The 21,268-nt window shown below is 39.9% G+C and overlaps 3 protein-coding genes across 7 annotated transcripts in view; 2 read left to right on the top strand and 1 right to left on the bottom strand.

Annotated features, from left to right (window-relative positions):
• Positions 1-2,162, bottom strand: part of LOC133619286 (uncharacterized) — a 110,672-nt gene extending 108,510 nt beyond the window's left edge. For all 3 annotated transcript variants that reach the window (XM_061980244.2, XM_061980243.1, XM_072915412.1), the window contains exon 1: positions 1,745-2,162. In XM_061980244.2, the coding sequence (XP_061836228.1) occupies positions 1,745-1,847 (103 nt within the window). In that variant the 5' untranslated portion in view covers positions 1,848-2,162. The remainder of the gene's footprint in view (positions 1-1,744) is intronic.
• The window catches only part of LOC133619281 (uncharacterized), a 260,390-nt gene extending 239,348 nt beyond the window's left edge, over positions 1-21,042 (top strand). Inside the window, exons 1-3 of one of the 3 annotated variants that reach the window (XM_072915408.1) lie at positions 2,302-2,534; positions 10,408-10,576; positions 19,411-21,042. In XM_072915408.1, coding sequence (XP_072771509.1) covers positions 10,474-10,576; positions 19,411-21,008 — 1,701 coding nt within the window. In that variant the 5' untranslated portion in view covers positions 2,302-2,534; positions 10,408-10,473 and the 3' untranslated portion in view covers positions 21,009-21,042. Of the gene's footprint in view, positions 1-2,301; positions 2,535-10,402; positions 10,577-19,410 lie in introns of those variants that run through there. The other 2 variants (XM_061980234.2, XM_061980233.2) reach the window with 2 other exon arrangements.
• On the top strand, positions 2,462-9,066 carry LOC133619837 (uncharacterized). Its single transcript, XM_061981108.1, has 10 exons — positions 2,462-2,534; positions 6,626-6,758; positions 7,185-7,315; positions 7,401-7,721; positions 7,819-8,021; positions 8,120-8,279; positions 8,403-8,505; positions 8,602-8,688; positions 8,778-8,852; positions 8,958-9,066. Exons 1-7 carry the CDS (start codon positions 2,462-2,464, stop codon positions 8,486-8,488), a joined length of 1,107 nt encoding a protein of 368 aa, XP_061837092.1. The 3' UTR covers positions 8,489-8,505; positions 8,602-8,688; positions 8,778-8,852; positions 8,958-9,066.
• Positions 21,043-21,268: the final 226 nt, after the last annotated feature.

The raw sequence follows: 21,268 nt of genomic DNA, 5'->3' as shown, positions 1-21,268 counted from the left end.
TGGATCATATCAGTACAATTTTTAACTTCTTTACTTAATCCATTCCATAATTTAATTCCACATACTGATATGCTAAAAGTTTTAAGTGTTGTACGTGCATATAAATGTTTTAAATTATTTTTTCCTCTAAGGTTATATTTCTCCTCTTTAGTTGAGAAGAATTGTTGTACATTCTTTGGTAGCAGGTTATAGTTTGCTTTGTACATCATTTTAGCTGTTTGCAATTTTACCAAATCACCAAACTTTAATATTTCTGACTTAATAAATAAAGGGTTTGTGTGTTCTCTATATCAAACATTATGTATTATTCTAACTGATCTTTTTTGTAACACGGTTAGTGAATGTAGCGCACATTTGTAGTTATTTCCCCATATTTCTGCACAATAACTCAGATATGGTAACACTAGCGAGCAGTAGAGAATATGTAGTGATTTTTGGCCCAGGACATATTTTGCTTTATTCATTATTGAAATGTTTTTTGCCACCTTATGTTGTATGTTTTCTATATGAGATTTCCAGTTCATTTGATCATCTATTAATACTCCCAAAAATCTAGTTTCTTTTACCCTTTCTATGTCTACTTCGTCTATTTGTATTTGTGTATGATGCTCTTTTCTACTATTACCAAATAGCATTAGTTTAGTTTTACTGAGATTCAAAGATAGTCTGTTTTTGTCAAACCATCTTTTTAATTTGTTCATTTCTTCTGTTATTATTTGTATTACCTTCTGTGTGCTCTCTCCTGAACAGAAAGCAGTTGTGTCGTCTGCAAATAAAACCAACTTTAAGTCCTTCGTAACCTTACAAATGTCGTTTATATAAAGATTGAACAATCTTGGTCCCAGTATTGACCCCTGGGGTACACCACAGGATATATCTAGCCGTGTTGACATATTTTCACCCATCTTTACATATTGCTTCCTGTTGGTTAAATAACTTCTTACCCAATTCAATACCAAACCTCTGATGCCATATCGTTCTAATTTTCGTATTAAAATATCATGATTAATTGTGTCAAATGCTTTTGTTAAGTCCATGAATACTGCGGCCGCACATTCTTTACCATCTATTGCATTGGTAATTTCCTCTGTTATTTTGGTTAGTGCTATTGATGTTTAGATATTTGCTCGGAATCCATATTGGTTCTCCACAAGCGTCCCACTTTTGTTAATAAATAAATCTAATCAACTATTGAATAATTTTTCCAAGATTTTGGAGAATTGTGGAAGTAATGAAACTGGTCTGTAGTTAGTAAACTGGTGTACGTCTCCATTCTTATAAATTGGTACGACTTTTGCAATTTTCATTATATCAGGGAATTTACCGGTTAAAAATGATACATTGGTGATATATGTCAGAGGTTCTGAAATGTCTTGTATAACCTTTTTTATCGTTACCATATCTATTCCATGACAGTCGGTTGAGGTCTTGGATTTACAATTTTTTACAATTTTGATTATTTCTTCTTTTGTTACACTTTTAAGAACCTTCGCACACACACGGACACAAACACACACATTTTCTCACACACACAGGATCACAGTCAATACAGGCGGATTCACGCAGGATTATACCAAGTATCGCTGCTTGCCTACTGTTTACTACTGCTACTAACTTCTAACAGACATTTCAGACATTTTGGACCGAGGTTCTTTGTTTACATTGTCCAACAAAGTCGGCTAATTTCTGTTTTTAGGGCTTGGAATTCAAACAGCTTTCAAATTAGAGAACGCAACACACTCACCTTCATCTTCGCTTTTCAGATTGTTCTCCGTTGGTGGCGCTGATTCTCTTTCATCTTCTCTTTTAGCGGACGTCGCCATCTTAGCATAGCAGTAGTCGTCCATCTTCTATCACGTCTTCAATCTTCACTACACATAACACGCCATCGCTCCACACTCAAAGTCCGTTTGGTGGGCTTAAGATAATGCGAATAGTTGAGGTATTTGATGCTATTTTTGAATCTATAAGATCGTAAATGTGAAACTTCTCCAGAAATCGACGTCGCTTTCCGTTTTACCACTGTTCGATGTTTTTGCGCATGCGCCAAAATAATGCAACTTCCGCTCATAAAAACTAAAATACCTTTTAAATAACTAGCGGCCCTTTTCATATTTTCTAACATTTATTGCTCATGATTGAAGTGCTCCTGTTTGCATTTTCATTGCGCCCTTACTCACTGTTTAGTTGTTTTTATTTGCGTGTTGTGAACGCGGAGGCGGATGTGACGTTTCCAAAACGTTTGACGTCATCACGTTGTTGTTGTGGGCGGGCTTTTTTCCCTTGGCGGGTGCACATAAAACAACGGTCTGTTTTGTATGGAGAATTAAAAAAAAATATCAGCCTCGTAACGGAGAGAAAGACTAAACCCGAAGATAAAGTTGAGCGAGTTGACATTTCCAACTGCGTAATTTTGGAGACTGTCATAAACCCTGAAAAGAGCGATTATGTGAAAGAAGAGATGTTGGGGAAGAGTAAGAGATGTGAAGAGAAGACTGGACCACATGTCTACATCAACGTGCAGAGGATTGGAGGTCATAAAGAACAAGAATAATATGATTACTGTCAACTTTTGATTGGGAAGTTCACAAGTGTCACAGCTCATAAGATATAAGAAAGTTACCAAAGAAAATGTAAATCCTTTGCATTCTTGTTATCCGCCTTGTTAGAATCTTGTAGAAAGTAAACACTTAATACACCCTGTAGTTTTAAACTTACCGTATTTTCCGCACTATTAGCCGCACCTAAAAACCACAAATTTACTCAAAAGCTGACAGTGCGGCTTTTAACCCCGTGCGCTTTATATATGGATTAATATTACGATTCATTTTCATAAAGTTTCGATCTCGCAACTACGGTAAACAGCTGCCATCTTTTTTCCCGGTAGAACAGGAAGCGCTTCTTCTTCTACGCAAGCAACCGCCAAGGTAAGCACCCGCCCCCATAGAACAGGAAGCGCTTCTTCTTCTACTGTAAGCAACCACCCGCCCGCGTAGAAGAAGAAGAAGCGCGCGGATATTACGTTTCATTTCCTTTGTGTGTTTACATCTGTAAAGACCACAAAATGGCTCCTACTAAGCGACAAGGATCCGGTTCATGAAAAGACGCAATCTCTCCATCCGCACACGGCTTACTATTTCACAGCGACTGATATTCCTGTGAACCGCACTGTGGATACAACGGGAGCACGTACGGTGAATATTCGCACCACAGGGAATGAGAAGTCATCCTTCACTGTGGTTCTAGCTTGCCATGCTAATGGCCAGAAACTTCCACCCATGGTGATATTCAAAAGGAAGACCTTGCCAAAAGAGACCTTTCCAGCCGGCGTCATCATAAAAGCTAACTCGAAGGGATGGATGAAGAAAAGATGAGCGAGTGGTTAAGGTAAGTTTAAGTTTACGCGAAGAGGCCGGGTGGCTTTTTTCACGCAGCTCTGTCCATGTTGATATACGACTCCGTGCGCGCCCACATTACGCTGGTTTTAATATATTATTAAAGTTTGACTGACCTATTTGACTGTTTTTTTGACATTCCTTTAGCGCAGTTAGATGCGGCTTACAACACGGGGCGGCTTATAGGTGGACAAAGTTTTGAAATATGCCGTTCATTGAAGGCGCGGCTTTTAACCCAGGGCGCCTTATGGTGCAGAAAATACGGTAAACTAATTGATGAAGTCCTATTTTTGTTGACTTCATCGGGCTTCAGGCTGTCCCCGGCCGGTATATATAACTATAATATGTTTATATATATATCGCACTAGCAATTCTGTTAAGCAAGCAAATAGTTTATACCGGGGCGAGCAAGTACCAAGCAAGCATACTTGCCAACCTTGAGACCTCCGATTTCGGGAGGTAAGGGTGGGGTTAGGGGCGTGGTTAAGAGGGGGTAATATATTTACAGCTAGAATTCACCAAGTCAAGTACTTCATATATATACATCCATCCATTTTCTACCGCTTATTCCCTTTGGGGTCGCGGGGGGCGCTGGAGCCTATCTCAGCTACAATCGGGCGGAAGGTGGTGTACACCCTGGACAAGTCGCCACCTCATCGGAGCTTCATATATATATATATATACATATATGTATATATATATGGATCTTCAGCTCTCGCTGGATCGGTTCGCAGCCGAGTGTGAAGCGACTGGGATGAGAATCAGCACCTCCAAGTCCGAGTCCATGGTTCTCGCCCGGAAAAGGGTGGAGTGCCATCTCCGGGTTGGGGAGGAGACCCTGCCCCAAGTGGAGGAGTTCAAGTACCTCGGAGTCTTGTTCACAAGTGAGGGAAGAGTGGATCGTGAGATCGACAGGCGGATTGGTGCGGCGTCTTCAGTAATGCGGACGCTGTATCGATCCGTTGTGGTGAAGAAGGAGCTGAGCCGGAAGGCAAAGCTCTCAATTTACCGGTCGATCTACGTTCCCATCCTCACCTATGGTCATGAGCTTTGGGTTATGACCGAAAGGACAAGATCACGGGTACAAGCGGCCGAAATGGGTTTCCTCCGCCGGGTGGCGGTGCTCTCCCTTAGAGATAGGGTGAGAAGCTCTGCCATCCGGGGGGAGCTCAAAGTAAAGCCGCTGCTCCTCCACATCGAGAGGAGCCAGATGAGGTGGTTCGGGCATCTGGTCAGGATGCCACCCGAGCGCCTCCCTAGGGAGGTGTTTAGGGCACGTCCGACCGGTAGGAGGCCGCGAGGAAGACCCAGGACACGTTGGGAAGACTATGTCTCCCGGCTGGCCTGGGAACACCTCGGGGTCCCACGGGAAGAGCTGGACGAAGTGGCTGGGGAGAGGGAAGTCTTGGCTTCCCTGCTTAGGCTGCTGCCCCCGCGACCCGACCTCGGATAAGCGGAAGAAGATGGATGGATGGATGGGTATATATATATATATATATATATATATATATATATATAAATCTACATCCTGAAAATATGCAAACAAAACTGTGTTTAAATAATTGATACTTCAAACTTGTATAAATAAATCATAATTTGGCTTCTGAGAGCTTCAAAATGTAATGAATGAAATGCAAAAGTTGTTGATAAGCAAGCAATTATATTAATAATTAAATATGGTCATTTTAAATGAATTATTATGATCATTTAAAATTAATTATTTCAAATATGTTTATTTTAATGTATAATTCTATGGCTGGATGTAATAAGGAGTCAGAAAAAATACAAATAAAAATACAATTAATTTTGATGTTTTTAGCAAAATATAGTAAACGGTGCGCAGCTCGTACATCGCCGCCCTCTACTTCACCCTCAGCAGCCTGACCAGCGTCGGCTTTGGCAACGTGTGCGCCAACACAGACGCCGAGAAGATCTTCTCCATCTGCACCATCTGCACCATGCTCATCGGCATATGTCGAACGCCTTTGTATGGAATAACGTGATTGGGCAGGCACGCTGTTTATATTGTGGGAAAGCAAACGTGAAAAAAGGCTGTCCTCACTCAGGTCCGCATGGAGCTGGAGGGGGGCGTGGCCTCCAGCTTCGGCTGAAAATCGGGAGATTTTCGGGAGAATATTTGTCCCGGGAGGTTTTCGGGAGAGGCGCTGAATTTCGGGAGTCTCCTGGGAAATTCGGGAGGGTTGGCAACTATGCAAGCAAGAGCTATTTTGTTTTGACCGGCGCAGGAAGGCAGTGCGCATTGCACAGGCAGCGATGACGTCACACACAGTGTATAGAGAGATGTGCTCTGCGCCCACTTTCGCTTCAAAACAAACGGAACGTCAGATAAAACTGAGGTTATTAGTCAGTAATGCAGCGACAAACTTTCTTATCATCGGCACACATCAAGTTTAAAATAGAATCAAAGAATCAGGACGCACTTTGTCCTGTATGTTTATTAAGTAAGTGGCCAATTACAGAGCCCATTATTTTGTTTTCATGTTCCCGGGTTGGTGTAAAAGAAAAAGGTCAATGGTGACGTCACACGCCAGTTTTGACACAGCAGTTTGGCTACAGTCGCCAACACGCACCGAGCAGGCATCTTACCCAGGTAACACCTAACGTTAGCGTAACGTTACTGTATGGTTCTCGTTTGGTTATGCAAGATGAGAACATTCTAAGAACATTCTCAGAACATATCAAAACCTATGACACACAAAATATTTGCCTGCAATGGAAACAGCAACCGTTAGGCTTTTCAAAGTGTTTTTTTTCGCAAATTTACTTTATATACATTATGTAGTAACGTTTCCTTAACGTTCCGCGAACGTGTTGTGTTTTTCGAGTAATCTGACGCGCATGCGCGTAGAATCTTCCCTAAGACAAAGAAGGACTACCAAGCTCGACGACGTACGCTCGACAACGCTGCAAATTCCAGAATCCCGATAAATCAGGCAATTGCATTGATCACATGTAAGTAGATAGAAAGAGTGAAATACGAAGCACGTTTTTGTGTAACAATTTCTACCCTATGTAACGGAGTTAAAATACACCTTTGTTATTTATTATATTTTGTTTGTGAATTTTATCTCCAAATAGTTATCTTGTCTGCTCGTCTATGAGAGGGCGGTTTGATATCTTTTTGTCCCTCCTGAGCTCCTGTAGTTCTCCTGGGTTGTGTAGCCCCTCCCTTCTCCCCTCACAGAAAACTTCCACATGTTGAGGGTGAGTCTTGCTCGGACGGTCCCACGGACCTTTTCCTTGTTTTTCGGTAGAAATTAGGTCTTTAATTAATGAATGTGTGTACCAAGAATGTGAATATGTTTACCTGTGTTGTCCTTTAGTTTTAAGTTCAGATTACAGGTAACATTAAATCGCTAACATTGGCGCCAAACGGCCGCTCTTTGTTGTATGAGACTTGTTCAGTGTGTGCGTGCGTGCGTGTGTGAGACTTGTTAAGTGTGTGCGTGCGTGCGTGCGTGTGTGAGACTTGTTCAGTGCGTGCGTGCGTGCGTGTGTGCCTACATGTGTCGGTAATGAGACTTGTTCAGTGCGTGCGTGTGTGTGTGTGCCTACAAGTGTAGGTAATGAGACTTGTTCAGTGCGTGCGTGTGTGTGTGTGCCTACAAGTGTAGGTAATGAGACTTGTTCAGTGCGTGCGTGTGTGTGCCTAGATGTGTAGGTAATGAGACTTGTTCAGTGTGTGTGTGCGTGCGTGCGTGTTTGTGTGTGCGTACGTATGTGTGTGTGCTTACGTGCGTAGGTAACAGTGTTATTCTGTGTGTTTAGGCGTAAGCCAAAGAAAGACGGGATACCGACATTGTTTTCGAGCCCAGAGGAAGAAGAAATATCAACCAAACGGAGCCACATCACCCCTGAACGTTATAGAAACGATGAGGAAGATGTGTTTGATGCTGACGGTTAGTCACTTTTCAAAGACTGTTTACTTACAATACTCAAACACTACTTAGTGGTGCATAAATTTTATTGTCTTTGTTGGTTTAGACGAAGAGGAAATTCGGCCAAAAAAGAAGTGCAGAAAAGAGAAATCACAGATCCTCATCCAGGCACCCCCACTGCCAGTGCTCCCACCATTGAACTTTCCAATCTCCAGCAAGTACCAGACCACTTCAGCCAGTACCAGCCAATACTACACCACTCCAAGGCATCCAGGCCGACCTCACAGCCCAGCGAGAAGCAGCACTTACAGGCTCAGTCCAGACAGGAATCATGCATCTAGCTCAAGCCAGTACCAAACCACTCCAGCCAGTATGAGTCAGTACCAGACCACTCCAAGAAGCAGCAGGAATGCCCTTGAAAGTGAACGTTAGTTGGCTTTTTAACTGTTGATAGGTGGTGTTAAACAGGCTGTTACAACGGGCAGTAATACGAATTACCTCTTTGACTTTTGTTGTCTTTGCAGTTTTCCAGTTAAACATGAAAGTTCAAAAACTAGTTGAGAACCAGGGAGAAATTATGCGCATGCTGAGAGGGCTGGCAGCACAGTCTGTGGGGCCAGAAGCTGTGGATGTTCAAGATCTCATTGAGAAGCCTTTCGAGACTCTTGAGCAGCTTAAGACCTTCAGTGAACAGCTCGACACTGATCTTCTGCTCAGAAAGCAGCTGGTAATTAGTTTTAATTCCCCATTGCAAAATTATTTTGTTTAGTTATCAAAAAACATGTTCTAATCAAGTACAATATTGTTGTTTATTTATTTGTATAGGTGAAAGCTCTTACTGCTCTTGGTGGGCAGAATTTGGCAGACACAGTGAGGACAATGCTGAGGAAAATTGCCACAAACAAAGTCCTGGAGCAGCTTGGTCTCCGTGGAAAGACAGGCAAAGTGGCATTTGAGGACTTGCCCTTTTACAGAATAATAATAAGTAAGTGTTAATAATAGGTTTGCATCTTTGAACATGTTGCATGTATGCTCACAAGGTCGATCTAGCTGTTATTATTACGGTATTTATTCTAAAGGGAATTCTAAATTGTGCTGGTGATTCCAGAGGCATGCAGGGGTGTTCACAAACAGACGACCACAGCTGAAGTAGATTGTGAGCTTGGAGAGGTCCTGAAACTGGCCACTTTTTGAAAGGTTCAAAGTTTGAGGTACGGAGAATTATGATAAGATATCCCAATTTTGAATTCCATTTTATTGAAGTTCCACTGCATGTCTTTTGAATTTGCAATTATAACTACTTGCAGGAGAAGAGGAGGAATTAAGAGGAAGCGACGGCGAAGAAGGGCAAAGGGAGGTGTACAAAGGAAATGGACAGTGAGATGAGTGACCAGGTAAATGATAAAGTAATTATGCCAATGTTTTAAATCAATTCATGAAGATCCCAGTTCTGTGTTGAATTTGCAATTATAAATACTTGCAGGAAGTGAAGAAGAAGAAAACAGGGAAAGGGAAAAGAACCAAGCAAACGCCAGTGAGACCAGTGAGCATTGAGCAGGTAAACAAGGAGTAAATTATGCCATGTTTTAATTGAATTCAATTCATCTACATTCCAGTGCTGTCTTTGTTGTATTTGTGAATATCTATAATTATTTACTTCCAGGAAGAGAACCAACAAGAAGGGGCAGGAGTACACTGACGCGCACGACCAAGACCACAGCATTCCATTTCTATTGTATTATAATTATCACTAATAAATAATTATTGTTGAATTTTCTGTTTGTTATAGTCCTGACAATATAGCACAAAAACAGACGTAAATACCATTGCATTCCATTTCTATTGTATTATAATTATCACTAATAAAGAATTATTGTTGAATTTTGTGTTTGAGTGTTAGTCCTGACAATATAGAGCAAAAACAGACGAAAATACCACTGCATTCCATTTCTATTGTATTATAATTATCACTAATAAAGAATTATTGTTGAATTTTCTGTTTGTTATAGTCCTGACAATATAGCACAAAAACAGACGTAAATACCATTGCATTCCATTTCTATTGTATTATAATTATCACTAATAAAGAATTATTGTTGAATTTTGTGTTTGAGTGTTAGTCCTGACAATATAGAGCAAAAACAGACGAAAATAGCATGTTCCTAAACAGTTCCCTAAACGTTCTTGCCAAACGTTCTTGGCTAACGTTCTGCTAACCAAGCAAGAACTCCACAACCTAACGTTCTTTGAACGTTACAAACTAACGTTCCCATAACAATGCCACTACGTTCTCCTAACGTTCTCATAACGTTCGCGTGTTACCTTGTTACCTGCAGCAGATAACTAAAGTCAGTGTACAAAAGTGAAAATAGAAGTGTTCTGCTGTCTATGCTTGCAATAAGAGCAATATTTATGTGAGCGTGTTTGTTTCCTCACTGAGTGCAGTTGGTCCGAGGTCGAGTATAAGTCATCCTTCAATGAGGATATTACTGATAAAAGTCAAGAGGAAAAAACGTCAAAAGGGTATAATGTTGAAAATGTATACTGGGGTAGTGTGAGTTTCACACTTTCACAAGACTTACTTTGTCAAACAACTTGCCGTTTGCTTGACCCACTAAAAGACAGAATACAAAATTGTCGACTTTTGTTTCATTTCTATCTCCAAAGTATATCAAAAATGTTTTCGCGACAAGGAGCACTTCAATTATGAGCCAGAAATGTAAGAAAAGATGAAAAGTGTTCAAAGACCAGACGCAGGGAAATACTTTATAAAGTGAACTCACTGCTTATCACAGCATGCGATATAGAAAAGAAACGTCTTGCGCATGCGCAATACACAATAACAAATACGGTGGCTGCCAAGGTACAACATACCAAGATCTACAAAAAGGGCTGCTAGTTATTTAAAAGGTATTTTACTTTTTTAATTTATTTTAATGATCGGAAGTTGCAACCTTCTGGCGCATGCGCAAACACATCGAACGGTGGTAAAGCGGAAAGTCCAAGATGGTTGACTAAGAGGCGTGGCTTTCCGGAGAGGTTTCACATTTACGATCTTATAGATTCAAAAATAGCATCAAATACCTCAACTATTCGCCTTTTCTTAAGCCCAGGAAACGGACTTTGAGTGTGGAGCGATGGCGTGTTATGTGAAGTGAAGATTGAAGACGTGATAGAAGATGGACGACGACTGCTATGCTAAAATGGCGACGTCCGCTAAAAGAGAAGATGAAAGAGAATCAGCGCCACCAACGGAGAACAATCTGAAAAGCAAAGATGAAGGTGAGTGTGTTGCGTTCCCTCATTTGAAAGCTATTCGAATTCCAAGCCCTAAAAATAGAAATTAGCCGACTTTGTTGAACAATGTAAACAAAGAACCTCGATCCAAAATGTCTGAAATGTCTGTTAGAAGTTAGTAGCAGTAGTAAACAGTAGGCAAGCAACGATACTTGGTATAATCCTGCGTGAATCCGCCTTTATTGACCGTGATGCTGTGTGTCAGAGAATGTGTGTGTGTTTGTGTACGTTACACAACATGTACTAAAAAACTCTGCAGACACATTTTTTAAAATCATGTTTGTGGATAAAAACATTTTGTCCCTGAAATGAACATTAAACTTGTTTAATGTGTTGGTACACATTATTTTACAGTACCTCAGATTCAAACTGCACTTTAATGTACTTTTATTAAATATAAAACTCCTCATTCGGGGCACCGCTTGCCTTTTTCCAAACACTGGTAAAAAAGTACTGACGTTTTCAAGTCATTAAAGAATATAAATCATTTTGTATTTGAAAATATTGTTTAGTAAATGTTAACTTGAAATAAAGATCTTATAGTATTCAGTACACCACTGATACTTTGTTTCCTGCAGAATGTTTGTGATGACAAGCAAAAAAAAAGGAAAAAAGGTTGTTCTCTTTACCCCCACAAAATGTACGGAAAAAGAAGCAAAACTGTGGTCCTTAAACCAAGTACGGACCGAAGCGTGGATTACCTGTACCATTACACCTCTAGTAAACACAATTATAGATATGAACAAAATGACAGTTGTCAGCTGTGAGCAGATATTACCTCCATCAAACATGGCGGAAATGTCTGTTACAAGATACTGTGCTAGTAAATAGTAGGGATGCAACTGTACTCGCTATTATCCTGCACGGGACAATACGCTTTTAAATAAATTTAACAACGTTATATTAATAGAGATCGGATGGTATGCACAAAATAATCGTGATCATTTTTTTTTGCCATATTGCCCAGCCCTATTCCATCAGCATTTCAGTTCAGTTTCAGCATTTGGGCAGTTTCTACAGAAAAGAGTTATGTTCATACTTTGTATTTTTTGTTTAGCACTTAGCAATAGTGTTAAAGGCCTACTGAAACCCACTACAACCGACCACGCAGTCTGATAGTTTATATATCAATGATGAAATCTTAACATTGCAACACATGCCAATACGGGTTAGCTTACTAAAGTGCAATTTTAAATTTCGCGCGAAATATCCTGCTGAAAACGTCTCGGTATGATGACGCCTGCGCTTGACGTCACGGATTGTAGAGGACATTTTGGGACAGCATGGTGGCCAGCTATTAAGTCGTCTGTTTTCATCGCAAAATTCCACAGGATTCTGGACATCTGTGTTGGTGAATCTTTTGCAATTTGTTCAATGAACAATGGAGACAGCAAAGAAAAAAGCTGTAGGTGGGAAGCGGTGTATTGCAGCCGACTGCAGCAACACAAACACAGCCGGTGTTTCATTGTTTACATACCCGAAAAATGACAGTCAGGCTTTACCATTGGCCTGTGGAGAACTGGGACAACAGAGACTCTTACCAGGAGGACTTTGAGTTGGTTGCGCAGACGCGGTACCGTGAGTACGCATGCAGCTGCGGCTTCCACAACCTGTAACGTCACGCTACTCGTCTGCTACTTCCGGTACAGGCAAGGCTTTTTTATCAGCGACCAAAAGTTGCGAACTTTATCGTCGATGTTCTCTACTAAATCCTTTCAGCAAAAATATGGCAATATCGCAAAATGATCAAGTATGACACATAGAATGGACCTGCTATCCCCGTTTAAATAAGAAAATCGCATTTCAGTAGGCCTTTAATTGCTTGATCTGCTTATCAGTCAGCTTCTAAAACTTGTAGCTCATCCTCCTTATATTCAGGCTCAACAATATAAGGTTCTGGATCTCAATTTGTCCCAAATTATTCTTTGATTGCACTCATGAAGTCTGCCTTTATTAGTAATAGTTGGTGGTGGTGTTGAAGGAAATAGCGAACGTTGTGATGCGTCTGTGAAAATAATGCTGCTGCTGTTTGCTTAAAATGATAAAAAGTTATGAAAATACGTAAATATTACATGTGATTATGAATGTGTCTGTTATTACATTACATATATACTTACAGTGTGTATATAAAATGTTGTTGGACGGTTTTGGATATTTTTTATAGGTGAAATAGAGTGCTTCCCCATTACCTGCATTGTTAGCTGACTTTTGCTAGCCTTTATTTACAAGTTAGAATCAGTGATGGGCAGTAGTGCACAACAAGTAGCGACGCTATGTAGCTTAACTACAGTTCCCAGTAGCGTGGCGTTAGCCTCGCTCCTTTTTGAACCCGTAGTGATTCCTGTAGCTTAGCTATTTTTCGACCCATGTAGTGACGTAGCGCCCATCAAACGCTACAAAGAGAGAAAACAGACTGCTAATCAAGGGCTGAAAAAACCCAAAAAATATCGCTATAATCATTTTAATTTATTGTTACTATGATTGTTATTTTACGTGTTATTTATTTGTTACTAATGTATATCTGGTTGTTCTTTTAGATTATATTTAAAATTGAGTTTTGGTGGTACTGTTTTTACGTTTTCAAATGAATAAATAATGGTGTTATTTATCGTGATTGCAAAATCACTCAAAATAATTGTGATTATTATGTTTTGCCATAATTGTCCAGCCCTAGACGAGGTATCAATGATCGGAGTTTACTCCCTAAACTGGATATGATAAAGATCTGGATAAACTCAACAAATGCTGATATTGTAGTCGTATCTGAAACTTGGCTTAAACAATCTGTGCTTGATAAAGATATTTACATTCATGGCTATAATGTCTATCGTACTGACCGACAAAGAAAAGGTGGTGGAGTGGCCATATACATTAAGCAGAGGTTTGATGTTAAATTAGTGCTCTCTGAATCAGTAAGTAAAGAACTTGAACTGTTAGCACTTGAAATTGAATTAGCTAGAAATCACCACATTATGGTAGTGGGGTGTTATAGGCCTCCATCTGCCCCTAGTAATTCCCTATCTACTCTTGTGAAGCTTCTGTCTCAACTGAAGTACAATGAAATAGTGATGGTTGGTGATTTGAACTGGGACTGGCTCACATCTGTGTCTGACTCCTTGAAAGCACAGTGTGAATCTCTAAATTTAAAGGGGAACATTATCACCAGACCTATGTAAGCGTCAATATATACCTTGATGTTGCAGAGAAAAAAAAAACATATATTTTTTTAACCGATTTCCGAACTCTAAATGGGTGAATTTTGGCGAATTAAACGCCTTTCTATTATTCGCTCTCGGAGCGATGACGTCACAACGGGAAGCAAACCGCCATTTTCTCACTTTCGTCGGTGTGTTGTGGGAGGGTGTAACAACACGAACAGGGACGGATTCAAGTTGCACCAGTGGCCCAAAGATGCGAAAGTGGCAAGAAATTGGACGAAATGTGTTCAAAATACGAGGCTGTGGGTAAAGCCGACGAAATGGTCAGTCGTTTGTTCCGCACACTTTACCGACGAAAGCTATGCTACGACAGAGATGGCAAGAATGTGTGGATATCCTGCGACACTCAAAGAAGATGCTGACATCAACTCCAAAACTGGACGGATCAGCTTTCAGGAAAAGAGAGCGGATGAGGGTATGTCTACAGAATATATTAATCGATGAAAACTTTATTCATTACTCGCGGTTTTACGTAAATTATTATACATGAACTGTGTTTACCAATAATTTAGCTTAAAAACATTTATTTTTTTCAATCATTTGAGTACATTCGGGTAGTCTTGTGTAATGCAGTATTTTGTGTCTATTTAGGTATGGTTAACCTGAGTGCTGAAATCGTGGAAAAATATATGTTCTTAACGCGCCTGACATGGGCTGTCTGCACTCTCAAAGTGCATGTTGTTGCCAAATGTATTTCATATGCTGTAAACCTAGTTCATAGTTGTTAGTTTCCTTTAATGCCAAACAAACACATACCAATCGTTGGTTAGAAGGCGATCGCCGAATTCGTCCTCGCTTTCTCCCGTGTCGCTGGCTGTCGTGTCGTTTTCGTCGGTTTCGCTTGCATACGGTTCAAACCGATATGGCTCAATAGCTTCAGTTTCTTCTTCAATTTCGTTTTCGCTACCTGCCTCCACACTACAACCATCCGTTTCAATACATTCGTAATCTGTTGAATCGCTTAAGCCACTGAAATCCGAGTCTGAATCCGAGCTAATGTCGCTATAGCTTGCTGTTCTTTCCGCCATGTTTGTTTGTGTTGGCTTCACTGTGTGACGTCACAGGAAAATGGACGGGTGTATATAACGATGGTTAAAATCAGGCACTTTGAAGCTTTTTTTAGGGATATTGCGTGATGGGTAAAATGTTGAAAAAAACTTCGAAAAATAAAATAAGCCACTGGGAACTGATTTTTAATGGTTTTAACCCTTCTGAAATTGTGATAATGTTCCCCTTTAACACAATTAATTAACTCAGCTACAAGACCTTATCCTAAATGCCCTCAAAAAGCTACACTCATCGACTTAATTCTAACAAATATGCCCTTTAAATTTGTTGCAACTGGTGTTTTCCCTAATGATGTGAGTGATCATCGTGTGATCGCAGTAGTGCGAGACACAAGGATTCCTAAAAGCAAGCCTCGTCTTCTTGAAAAACGTAATATGAAATTATTTGAGACGCAGGCTTTTTTACATGACTTGCATCTTTTTAATTGGGATAGAATTGCTCTTTTTGATAATGTTGAACTGGTTTGGAAATATTTTCACGAAAACTTCTTGAGTATAGTGAACAAACATGCCCCTTTTAGAAAATGTAGGGTTAAAGGACGTGACAATCAGTGGTTTACATCGGACGTGTCAGATGTATTGCATGAGCGTAATGCTGCTTGGGCCAGGGCACTCAAGTCAGGGTTAGAAGCAGATTGGTTGAATTTTAGACAATTAAGAAATCAATTTACCTCTCTCCTTTGGAAAGTCAAATCAGAATTGTATTTCTCCACAACAACTGAAAACCTCAAACACCCAAAGAAGTTTTGGAAAATCATCAAATCTTTGTCCGCCTGCTGTAATTCAGTCAATCTCTCACCTAGTATGCTTGTTGATGGTGTCAGAGTAAGTGACAGAAGAGAAATGGGTAGTCATTTTAATAATCATTTTATTTCCTCTGGTTTTCTCTATAATTCTGACAACTCTACTGAAGTTCCACTAACTTCGTAAAGAACCGTTGAAAATACCCAGGTTTTTTACTTTTCGCCCTTTACCACAACAGAGTTAATGAGGGCTCTAAAACAACTTAAACCTAGAAAGCCAGCTGGCTCAGATAAATTGGAGCCGCTCTTTTTAAAGTTGGCAGCTGAAATTATAGCTGAATCACTGACACATTTTTAACCTTACTCTAATTTCAAATGAAATCCCCTTGGATTGGAAACCTGCCCTTGTAATCCCCCTATTAAAAGGAGATGACCCTAGTAATCTAAATAATTACAGACCAATCTCTAAACTCTCTGTTCTGGCAAAAGTGCTTGAATCCCTTATCAGTGAACAGATAAAAGACTTTTTGGACACCAACTTTATTCTGTCACCATTTCACTCAGGTTTTCGCAAAAATCACAGTACTGTTATTGCTGCTATGAAGTTTATAAATGATGTAACTGAAGCTCTTGACAAGAAGCAGTGCTGTCTGTCCCTCTTTATTGACTTTTCAAAGGCATTTGATACTGTTGATCATGTCATTTTAATCAAACGTCTTTCAGCTATTGTTTTTTCTCAGCAAGCAGTTGGATGGTTTGCAAATTACCTCACAAGTAGAACTCAGGCTGTTCAGATAGAAGGTTCCTTCTGTGATGTACTGCAAGTGAAAAAGGGTGTCCCTCAAGGTTCTGTGTTGGGCCCCTTATTATTCACTATTTACATAAATAATCTTGGACAGAATATTCCGAACTCAACTTTCCATTTCTATGCTGATGATACTGTCATATACTGCACAGCACCCACTCCTGCTGAGGCTTTTAAATATCTACAACATGCATTTGACAGAGTACAAGAACAACTTTGCTATCTTCAACTGGTTTTAAATGCAGAGAAAACATGTTCTTTACCACATCAAAAACTGTAAGATCAGCACTGTATGAGAACATTTTAACAAGAAATGGGCAACAAATTTTGTTAGTATCTGCTTTTAAATATTCAGGATTTTTAATTGATGACCACTTGAGTTTTAAAGGGGAACATTATCACAATTTCAGAAGGGTTAAAACCATTAAAAATCAGTTCCCAGTGGCTTATTTTATTTTTCGAAGTTTTTTTCAAAATTTTACCCATCACGCAATATCCCTAAAAAAAGCTTCAAAGTGCCTGATTTTAACCATCGTTATAAACACCCGTCCATTTTCCTGTGACTTCACACAGTGATGCCAATACAAACAAACAGCAAGGTATAGCAACATTAGCTCGGATTCAGACTCGGATTTCAGCGGCTTAACACTGTCTGATAAGATAATTACTAACAACTATGAACTAGGTTTACAGCATATGAAATACATTTGGCAACAACATGCACTTTGAGAGTGCAGACAGCCCATTTCAGGCGCGCTAAGAACATTTTTTTCCCCACGATTTCAGCACTCAGGTTAACCATACCTAAATAGACACAAAATACTGCACTACACAAGACTACCCGAATGTACTCGAATGATTGAAAAAATAAATGTTTTTAAGCTAAATTATTGGTAAACACAGTTTATGTATAATAATTTACGTAAAACCGCGAGTAATGAATAAAGTTTTCATCAATTAATATATTCTGTAGACATACCCTCATCCGCTCTCTTTTCCTGAAAGCTGATCCGTCCTAATTTGGAGTTGATGTCAGCAGGCCATGGAAGCTAGGGTCGATATTCTTCTCTTGATCATCTTTGGTGGCATAAGGGACGGTGTGAGCCAAGACATCCAGGGGGTTTAGCTCGCTCGTCTGCGGGAACAAACTGCCGCCATTGCTTGCCGTGCTACAGAGGTTCTTTGTCCCTGAATAGCTCACACACTCCGGCAGATTCAATGGGGGTCTGGCGGCAGATTTCTTTGACTTTATCGTTGGAAATGCATCTGCTTTGAGTGTCGCAGGATATCCACACATTCTTGCCATCTCTGTCGTAGCATAGCTTTCGTCGGTAAAGTGTGCGGAACAAACGTCCAATTTCTTGCCACTTTCGCATCTTTGGGCCACTGGTGCAACTTGAATCCGTCCCTGTTCGTGTTGTTACACCCTCCGACAACACACCGCCGAAAGTGAGAAAATGGCGGATTGCTTCCCGATGTGACGTCATCGCTCCGAGAGCGAATAATAGAATGGCGTTTATTTCGCCAAAATTCACCCATTTAGAGTTTGGAAATCGCTTAAAAAAATATATGGTCTTTTTTCTGCAACATCAAGGTATATATTGACGCTTACATAGGTCTGGTGATAATGTTCCCCTTTAAGGAGCACATTCAGTATGTTGTAAAAAATGTTTTATTAATTTTATTATAGAAACAAGTCTTGCTTTTCTTTTACTGTGAAACGGAAATTGGTGGAAGCAACCTTTTTACCTGTTATTGACTATGGAGATGTGTTGTACATGAATGCTACTGCTGCTTGTCTCCACAAGCTGGATAGTGAGTACCACGGGGCACTGAGATTCATCACCAACTGCGCTCCACTTACTCACCATTGTGTGTTGTACTCAATGGTTAACTAGACATCTTTATGTGCTCGACGCCTCAATCATTGGTATGTTTTCATCTACAAAACCATTCTGGGTATCACTCTGTCTTATCTATCTTGTCTTTTACCAAAGTAACAAGGAAGTCACAATCTTCGTTCAATGAATGTTCTGCAATTTCTCATCCCCAAAGTAAGAAGTGAACTGGGCAAGAAAGCATTTAGGTTTTCAGCACCGAAGGCTTGGAATAACCTACAATTGAATATTCAACTTCAAACCCTTCTTACATTGAATGAGTTTAAAGCTTCTGTGTAAGGACTGCAGTCTACCTTGTCTGTATGCACATGTGTCATGTGAGCAAGTTTTAATGCTGTACATTTGATGTTTTGTGTGTCGTTTACTGTTTTTAATGTAACCTTGCTGCTGCCCTCTTGGCCAGGTCTCCCTTGGAAAAGAGATCTTTGATCTCAATGGGATTTTTACCTGGTTAAATAAAGGCTAAATTAAAAAAAATAAAACTCCTAATTGTTAAATCCGATGAAATCTTATACGTCTAGTCTCTTACGTGAATGAGCTAAATAATATTATTTGACATTATACTGTAATGTGTTAATAATTTCACACATAAGTCGCTCCTGAGTATAAGTCGCACCCCTGGCCAAACTATGAAAAAAACTGTGACTTATAGTCCGAAAAATACGGTAAATGTATATAAGTACACTTGATGCCAGTAATAATTTTTGGGGCAAACTGTGTCAAAAACAAAGTAAATTAAGTGATCAATGTAATTGTACAGAAAGTGGATCAAATTTATTGCTTTTAATATCTAAAAAAGTCCTCTACTTTTTAACTACAGACTTCTTTGAGATAGATATTATCTTTTTCAGTTGTGCAAAGTATTTCAATATTGACTTTTCCCCCACTGTTAGTTTGTAGTATCTAATGTCCGTCGAAGCAGATGTTTTCTACTTTCTGTGATTCTAGTTGAACTTTTCTGAGTCTATGACAAGTCATGTAAACATTGATCCATCATTCTGGCAAGGCACTAAATGAAATGCCATGAAACACTACACACACATACAGTACATAGAATAAAGTGTGTTTTTGTTGCTTGTGTCTTGCAGACGTCCAGCAGCTGATCGGTAATCCAGAAGAAGTTTCCCCTCAGTTAGGGGGGAGCTCCACTTTGAAGCAGGAGACTCCACAACCACCCTGCATTAAAAAGGAAGAGGAGGAACTCTGCATCACTCAGGAGGGAGAGTGTCTTCTAGGACGAGAGGAAGCTGATTACACCAAGTTTCCACTGAGTATTCTCTCTGTGAAGACTGAAGATGATGAAGAGAAACCACAAGTAGACAACCTCTTAGCTCCACTATCAGATAGTGAGGCTGAAGATGAGGTTGAAGTAACTTTGAGCAGCGATACAGACTGTGAAGATGATATGAGGACTCACACTGACAACAAAAACTCTGAATGCTCTACAAAGAAGAGACGTAAAACATGTTTGAGCTGCTCAGTTTGTGCGAAAAGCTTTTCTGTTAAGAGCATGCTGACCCGACACATGACAACACACACAGGTGAAAAAACATTTAATTGTTCAGTTTGTAGCGTAAGATTTTCTCAAAAGAGCCATTTGACTGAACACATGAGAACACACACAGGAGAAAAATGTTTTAACTGCTCAGTTTGTGGTAAAAGCTTTTCTTTTAAGAGGAATTTCAATCGACACATGAGAACACACATAGGTGAAAAAACATTTAGTTGTTCAGTTTGTGGCAAAAGCTTTTCTACAAAGAGCCATTTGACTCAACACATGAGGACACACACAAGTGAAAAACCTTTTAATTGTTCAGTTTGTGGCAAAAGCTTTTCTCAAAATAGATATTTGACTGAACACATGAGAACACACACAGGTGACAAACCTTTTAATTGTTCAGTTTGTGGCAAAGGCTTTTCTCAAAATAGATATTTAACTGAACACATGAGAACACACACAGGTGAAAAAACATTTAGTTGTTCAGTGTGTGGCAAAAGCTTTTTTACAAAGAGCCATTTGAGTCAACACACGAGAACACACACAGGTGAAAATTCATTACACTGTTCAGTTTGTGGTAAAAGCTTTTCTACAAAGAGCCATTTGACTCAACACATGAGAACACACGCAGGTGAAAAACCTTTTAATTGTTCAGTTTGTGGCAAAGACTTTTCTCAAAAGAGCCATTTGACTGAACACATGAAAACACACACAGGTGAAAAACCTTTTAATTGTTCAGTTTGTGGCAAAGACTTTTCTCAAAAGAGCCATTTGACTGAACACATGAAAACACACACAGGTGAAAAAACATTTAAATGTTCAGTTTGTGGTAAAAGCTTTTCTTGTAAGAGGAATTTGACTGAACACATGAGAACACACACAGGCGAAAAACCATTACACTGTTCAGTTTGTGGTAAAAGCTTTTCTTTAAAGAGGAATTTGAATCGACACATGAGAACACACACAGGTGAAAAAACATTTAGTTGTTCAGTTTGTGGCGTAAGGTTTTCTCAAAAAAGCCATTTGACTCAACACATGAGAACACACACAGGTGAAAAAAAATGTAACTGTTCAGTTGTGGGATCTTTCTGTGTGGAGTTTGCATGTTCTCCCCGTGACTGCGTGGGTTCCCTCCGGGTACTCCGGCTTCCTCCCACCTCCAAAGACATGCACCTGGGGATAAGTTGATTGGCAACACTAAATTGGCCCTAGTGTGTGAATGTGAGTGTGAATGTTGTCTGTCTATCTGTGTTGGCCCTGCGATGAGGTGGCGACTTGTCCAGGGTGTACCCCGCCTTCCGCCCGATTGTAGCTGAGATAGGCTCCAGCGCCCCCCGCGACCCCAAAAGGGAATAAGCGGTAGAAAATGGATGGATGGATGGAGTTTGTGGCGTAAGGTTTTCTCAAAAAAGCCATTTGACTCAACACATGAGAACACACACAGGTGA

The sequence above is a fragment of the Nerophis lumbriciformis genome, linkage group LG20 (assembly GCF_033978685.3).
Source record: "Nerophis lumbriciformis linkage group LG20, RoL_Nlum_v2.1, whole genome shotgun sequence".
In the NCBI taxonomy this organism is placed as follows: Eukaryota; Metazoa; Chordata; class Actinopteri; order Syngnathiformes; family Syngnathidae; genus Nerophis; species Nerophis lumbriciformis.
This window is presented reverse-complemented; position numbering and strand designations above follow the sequence as displayed.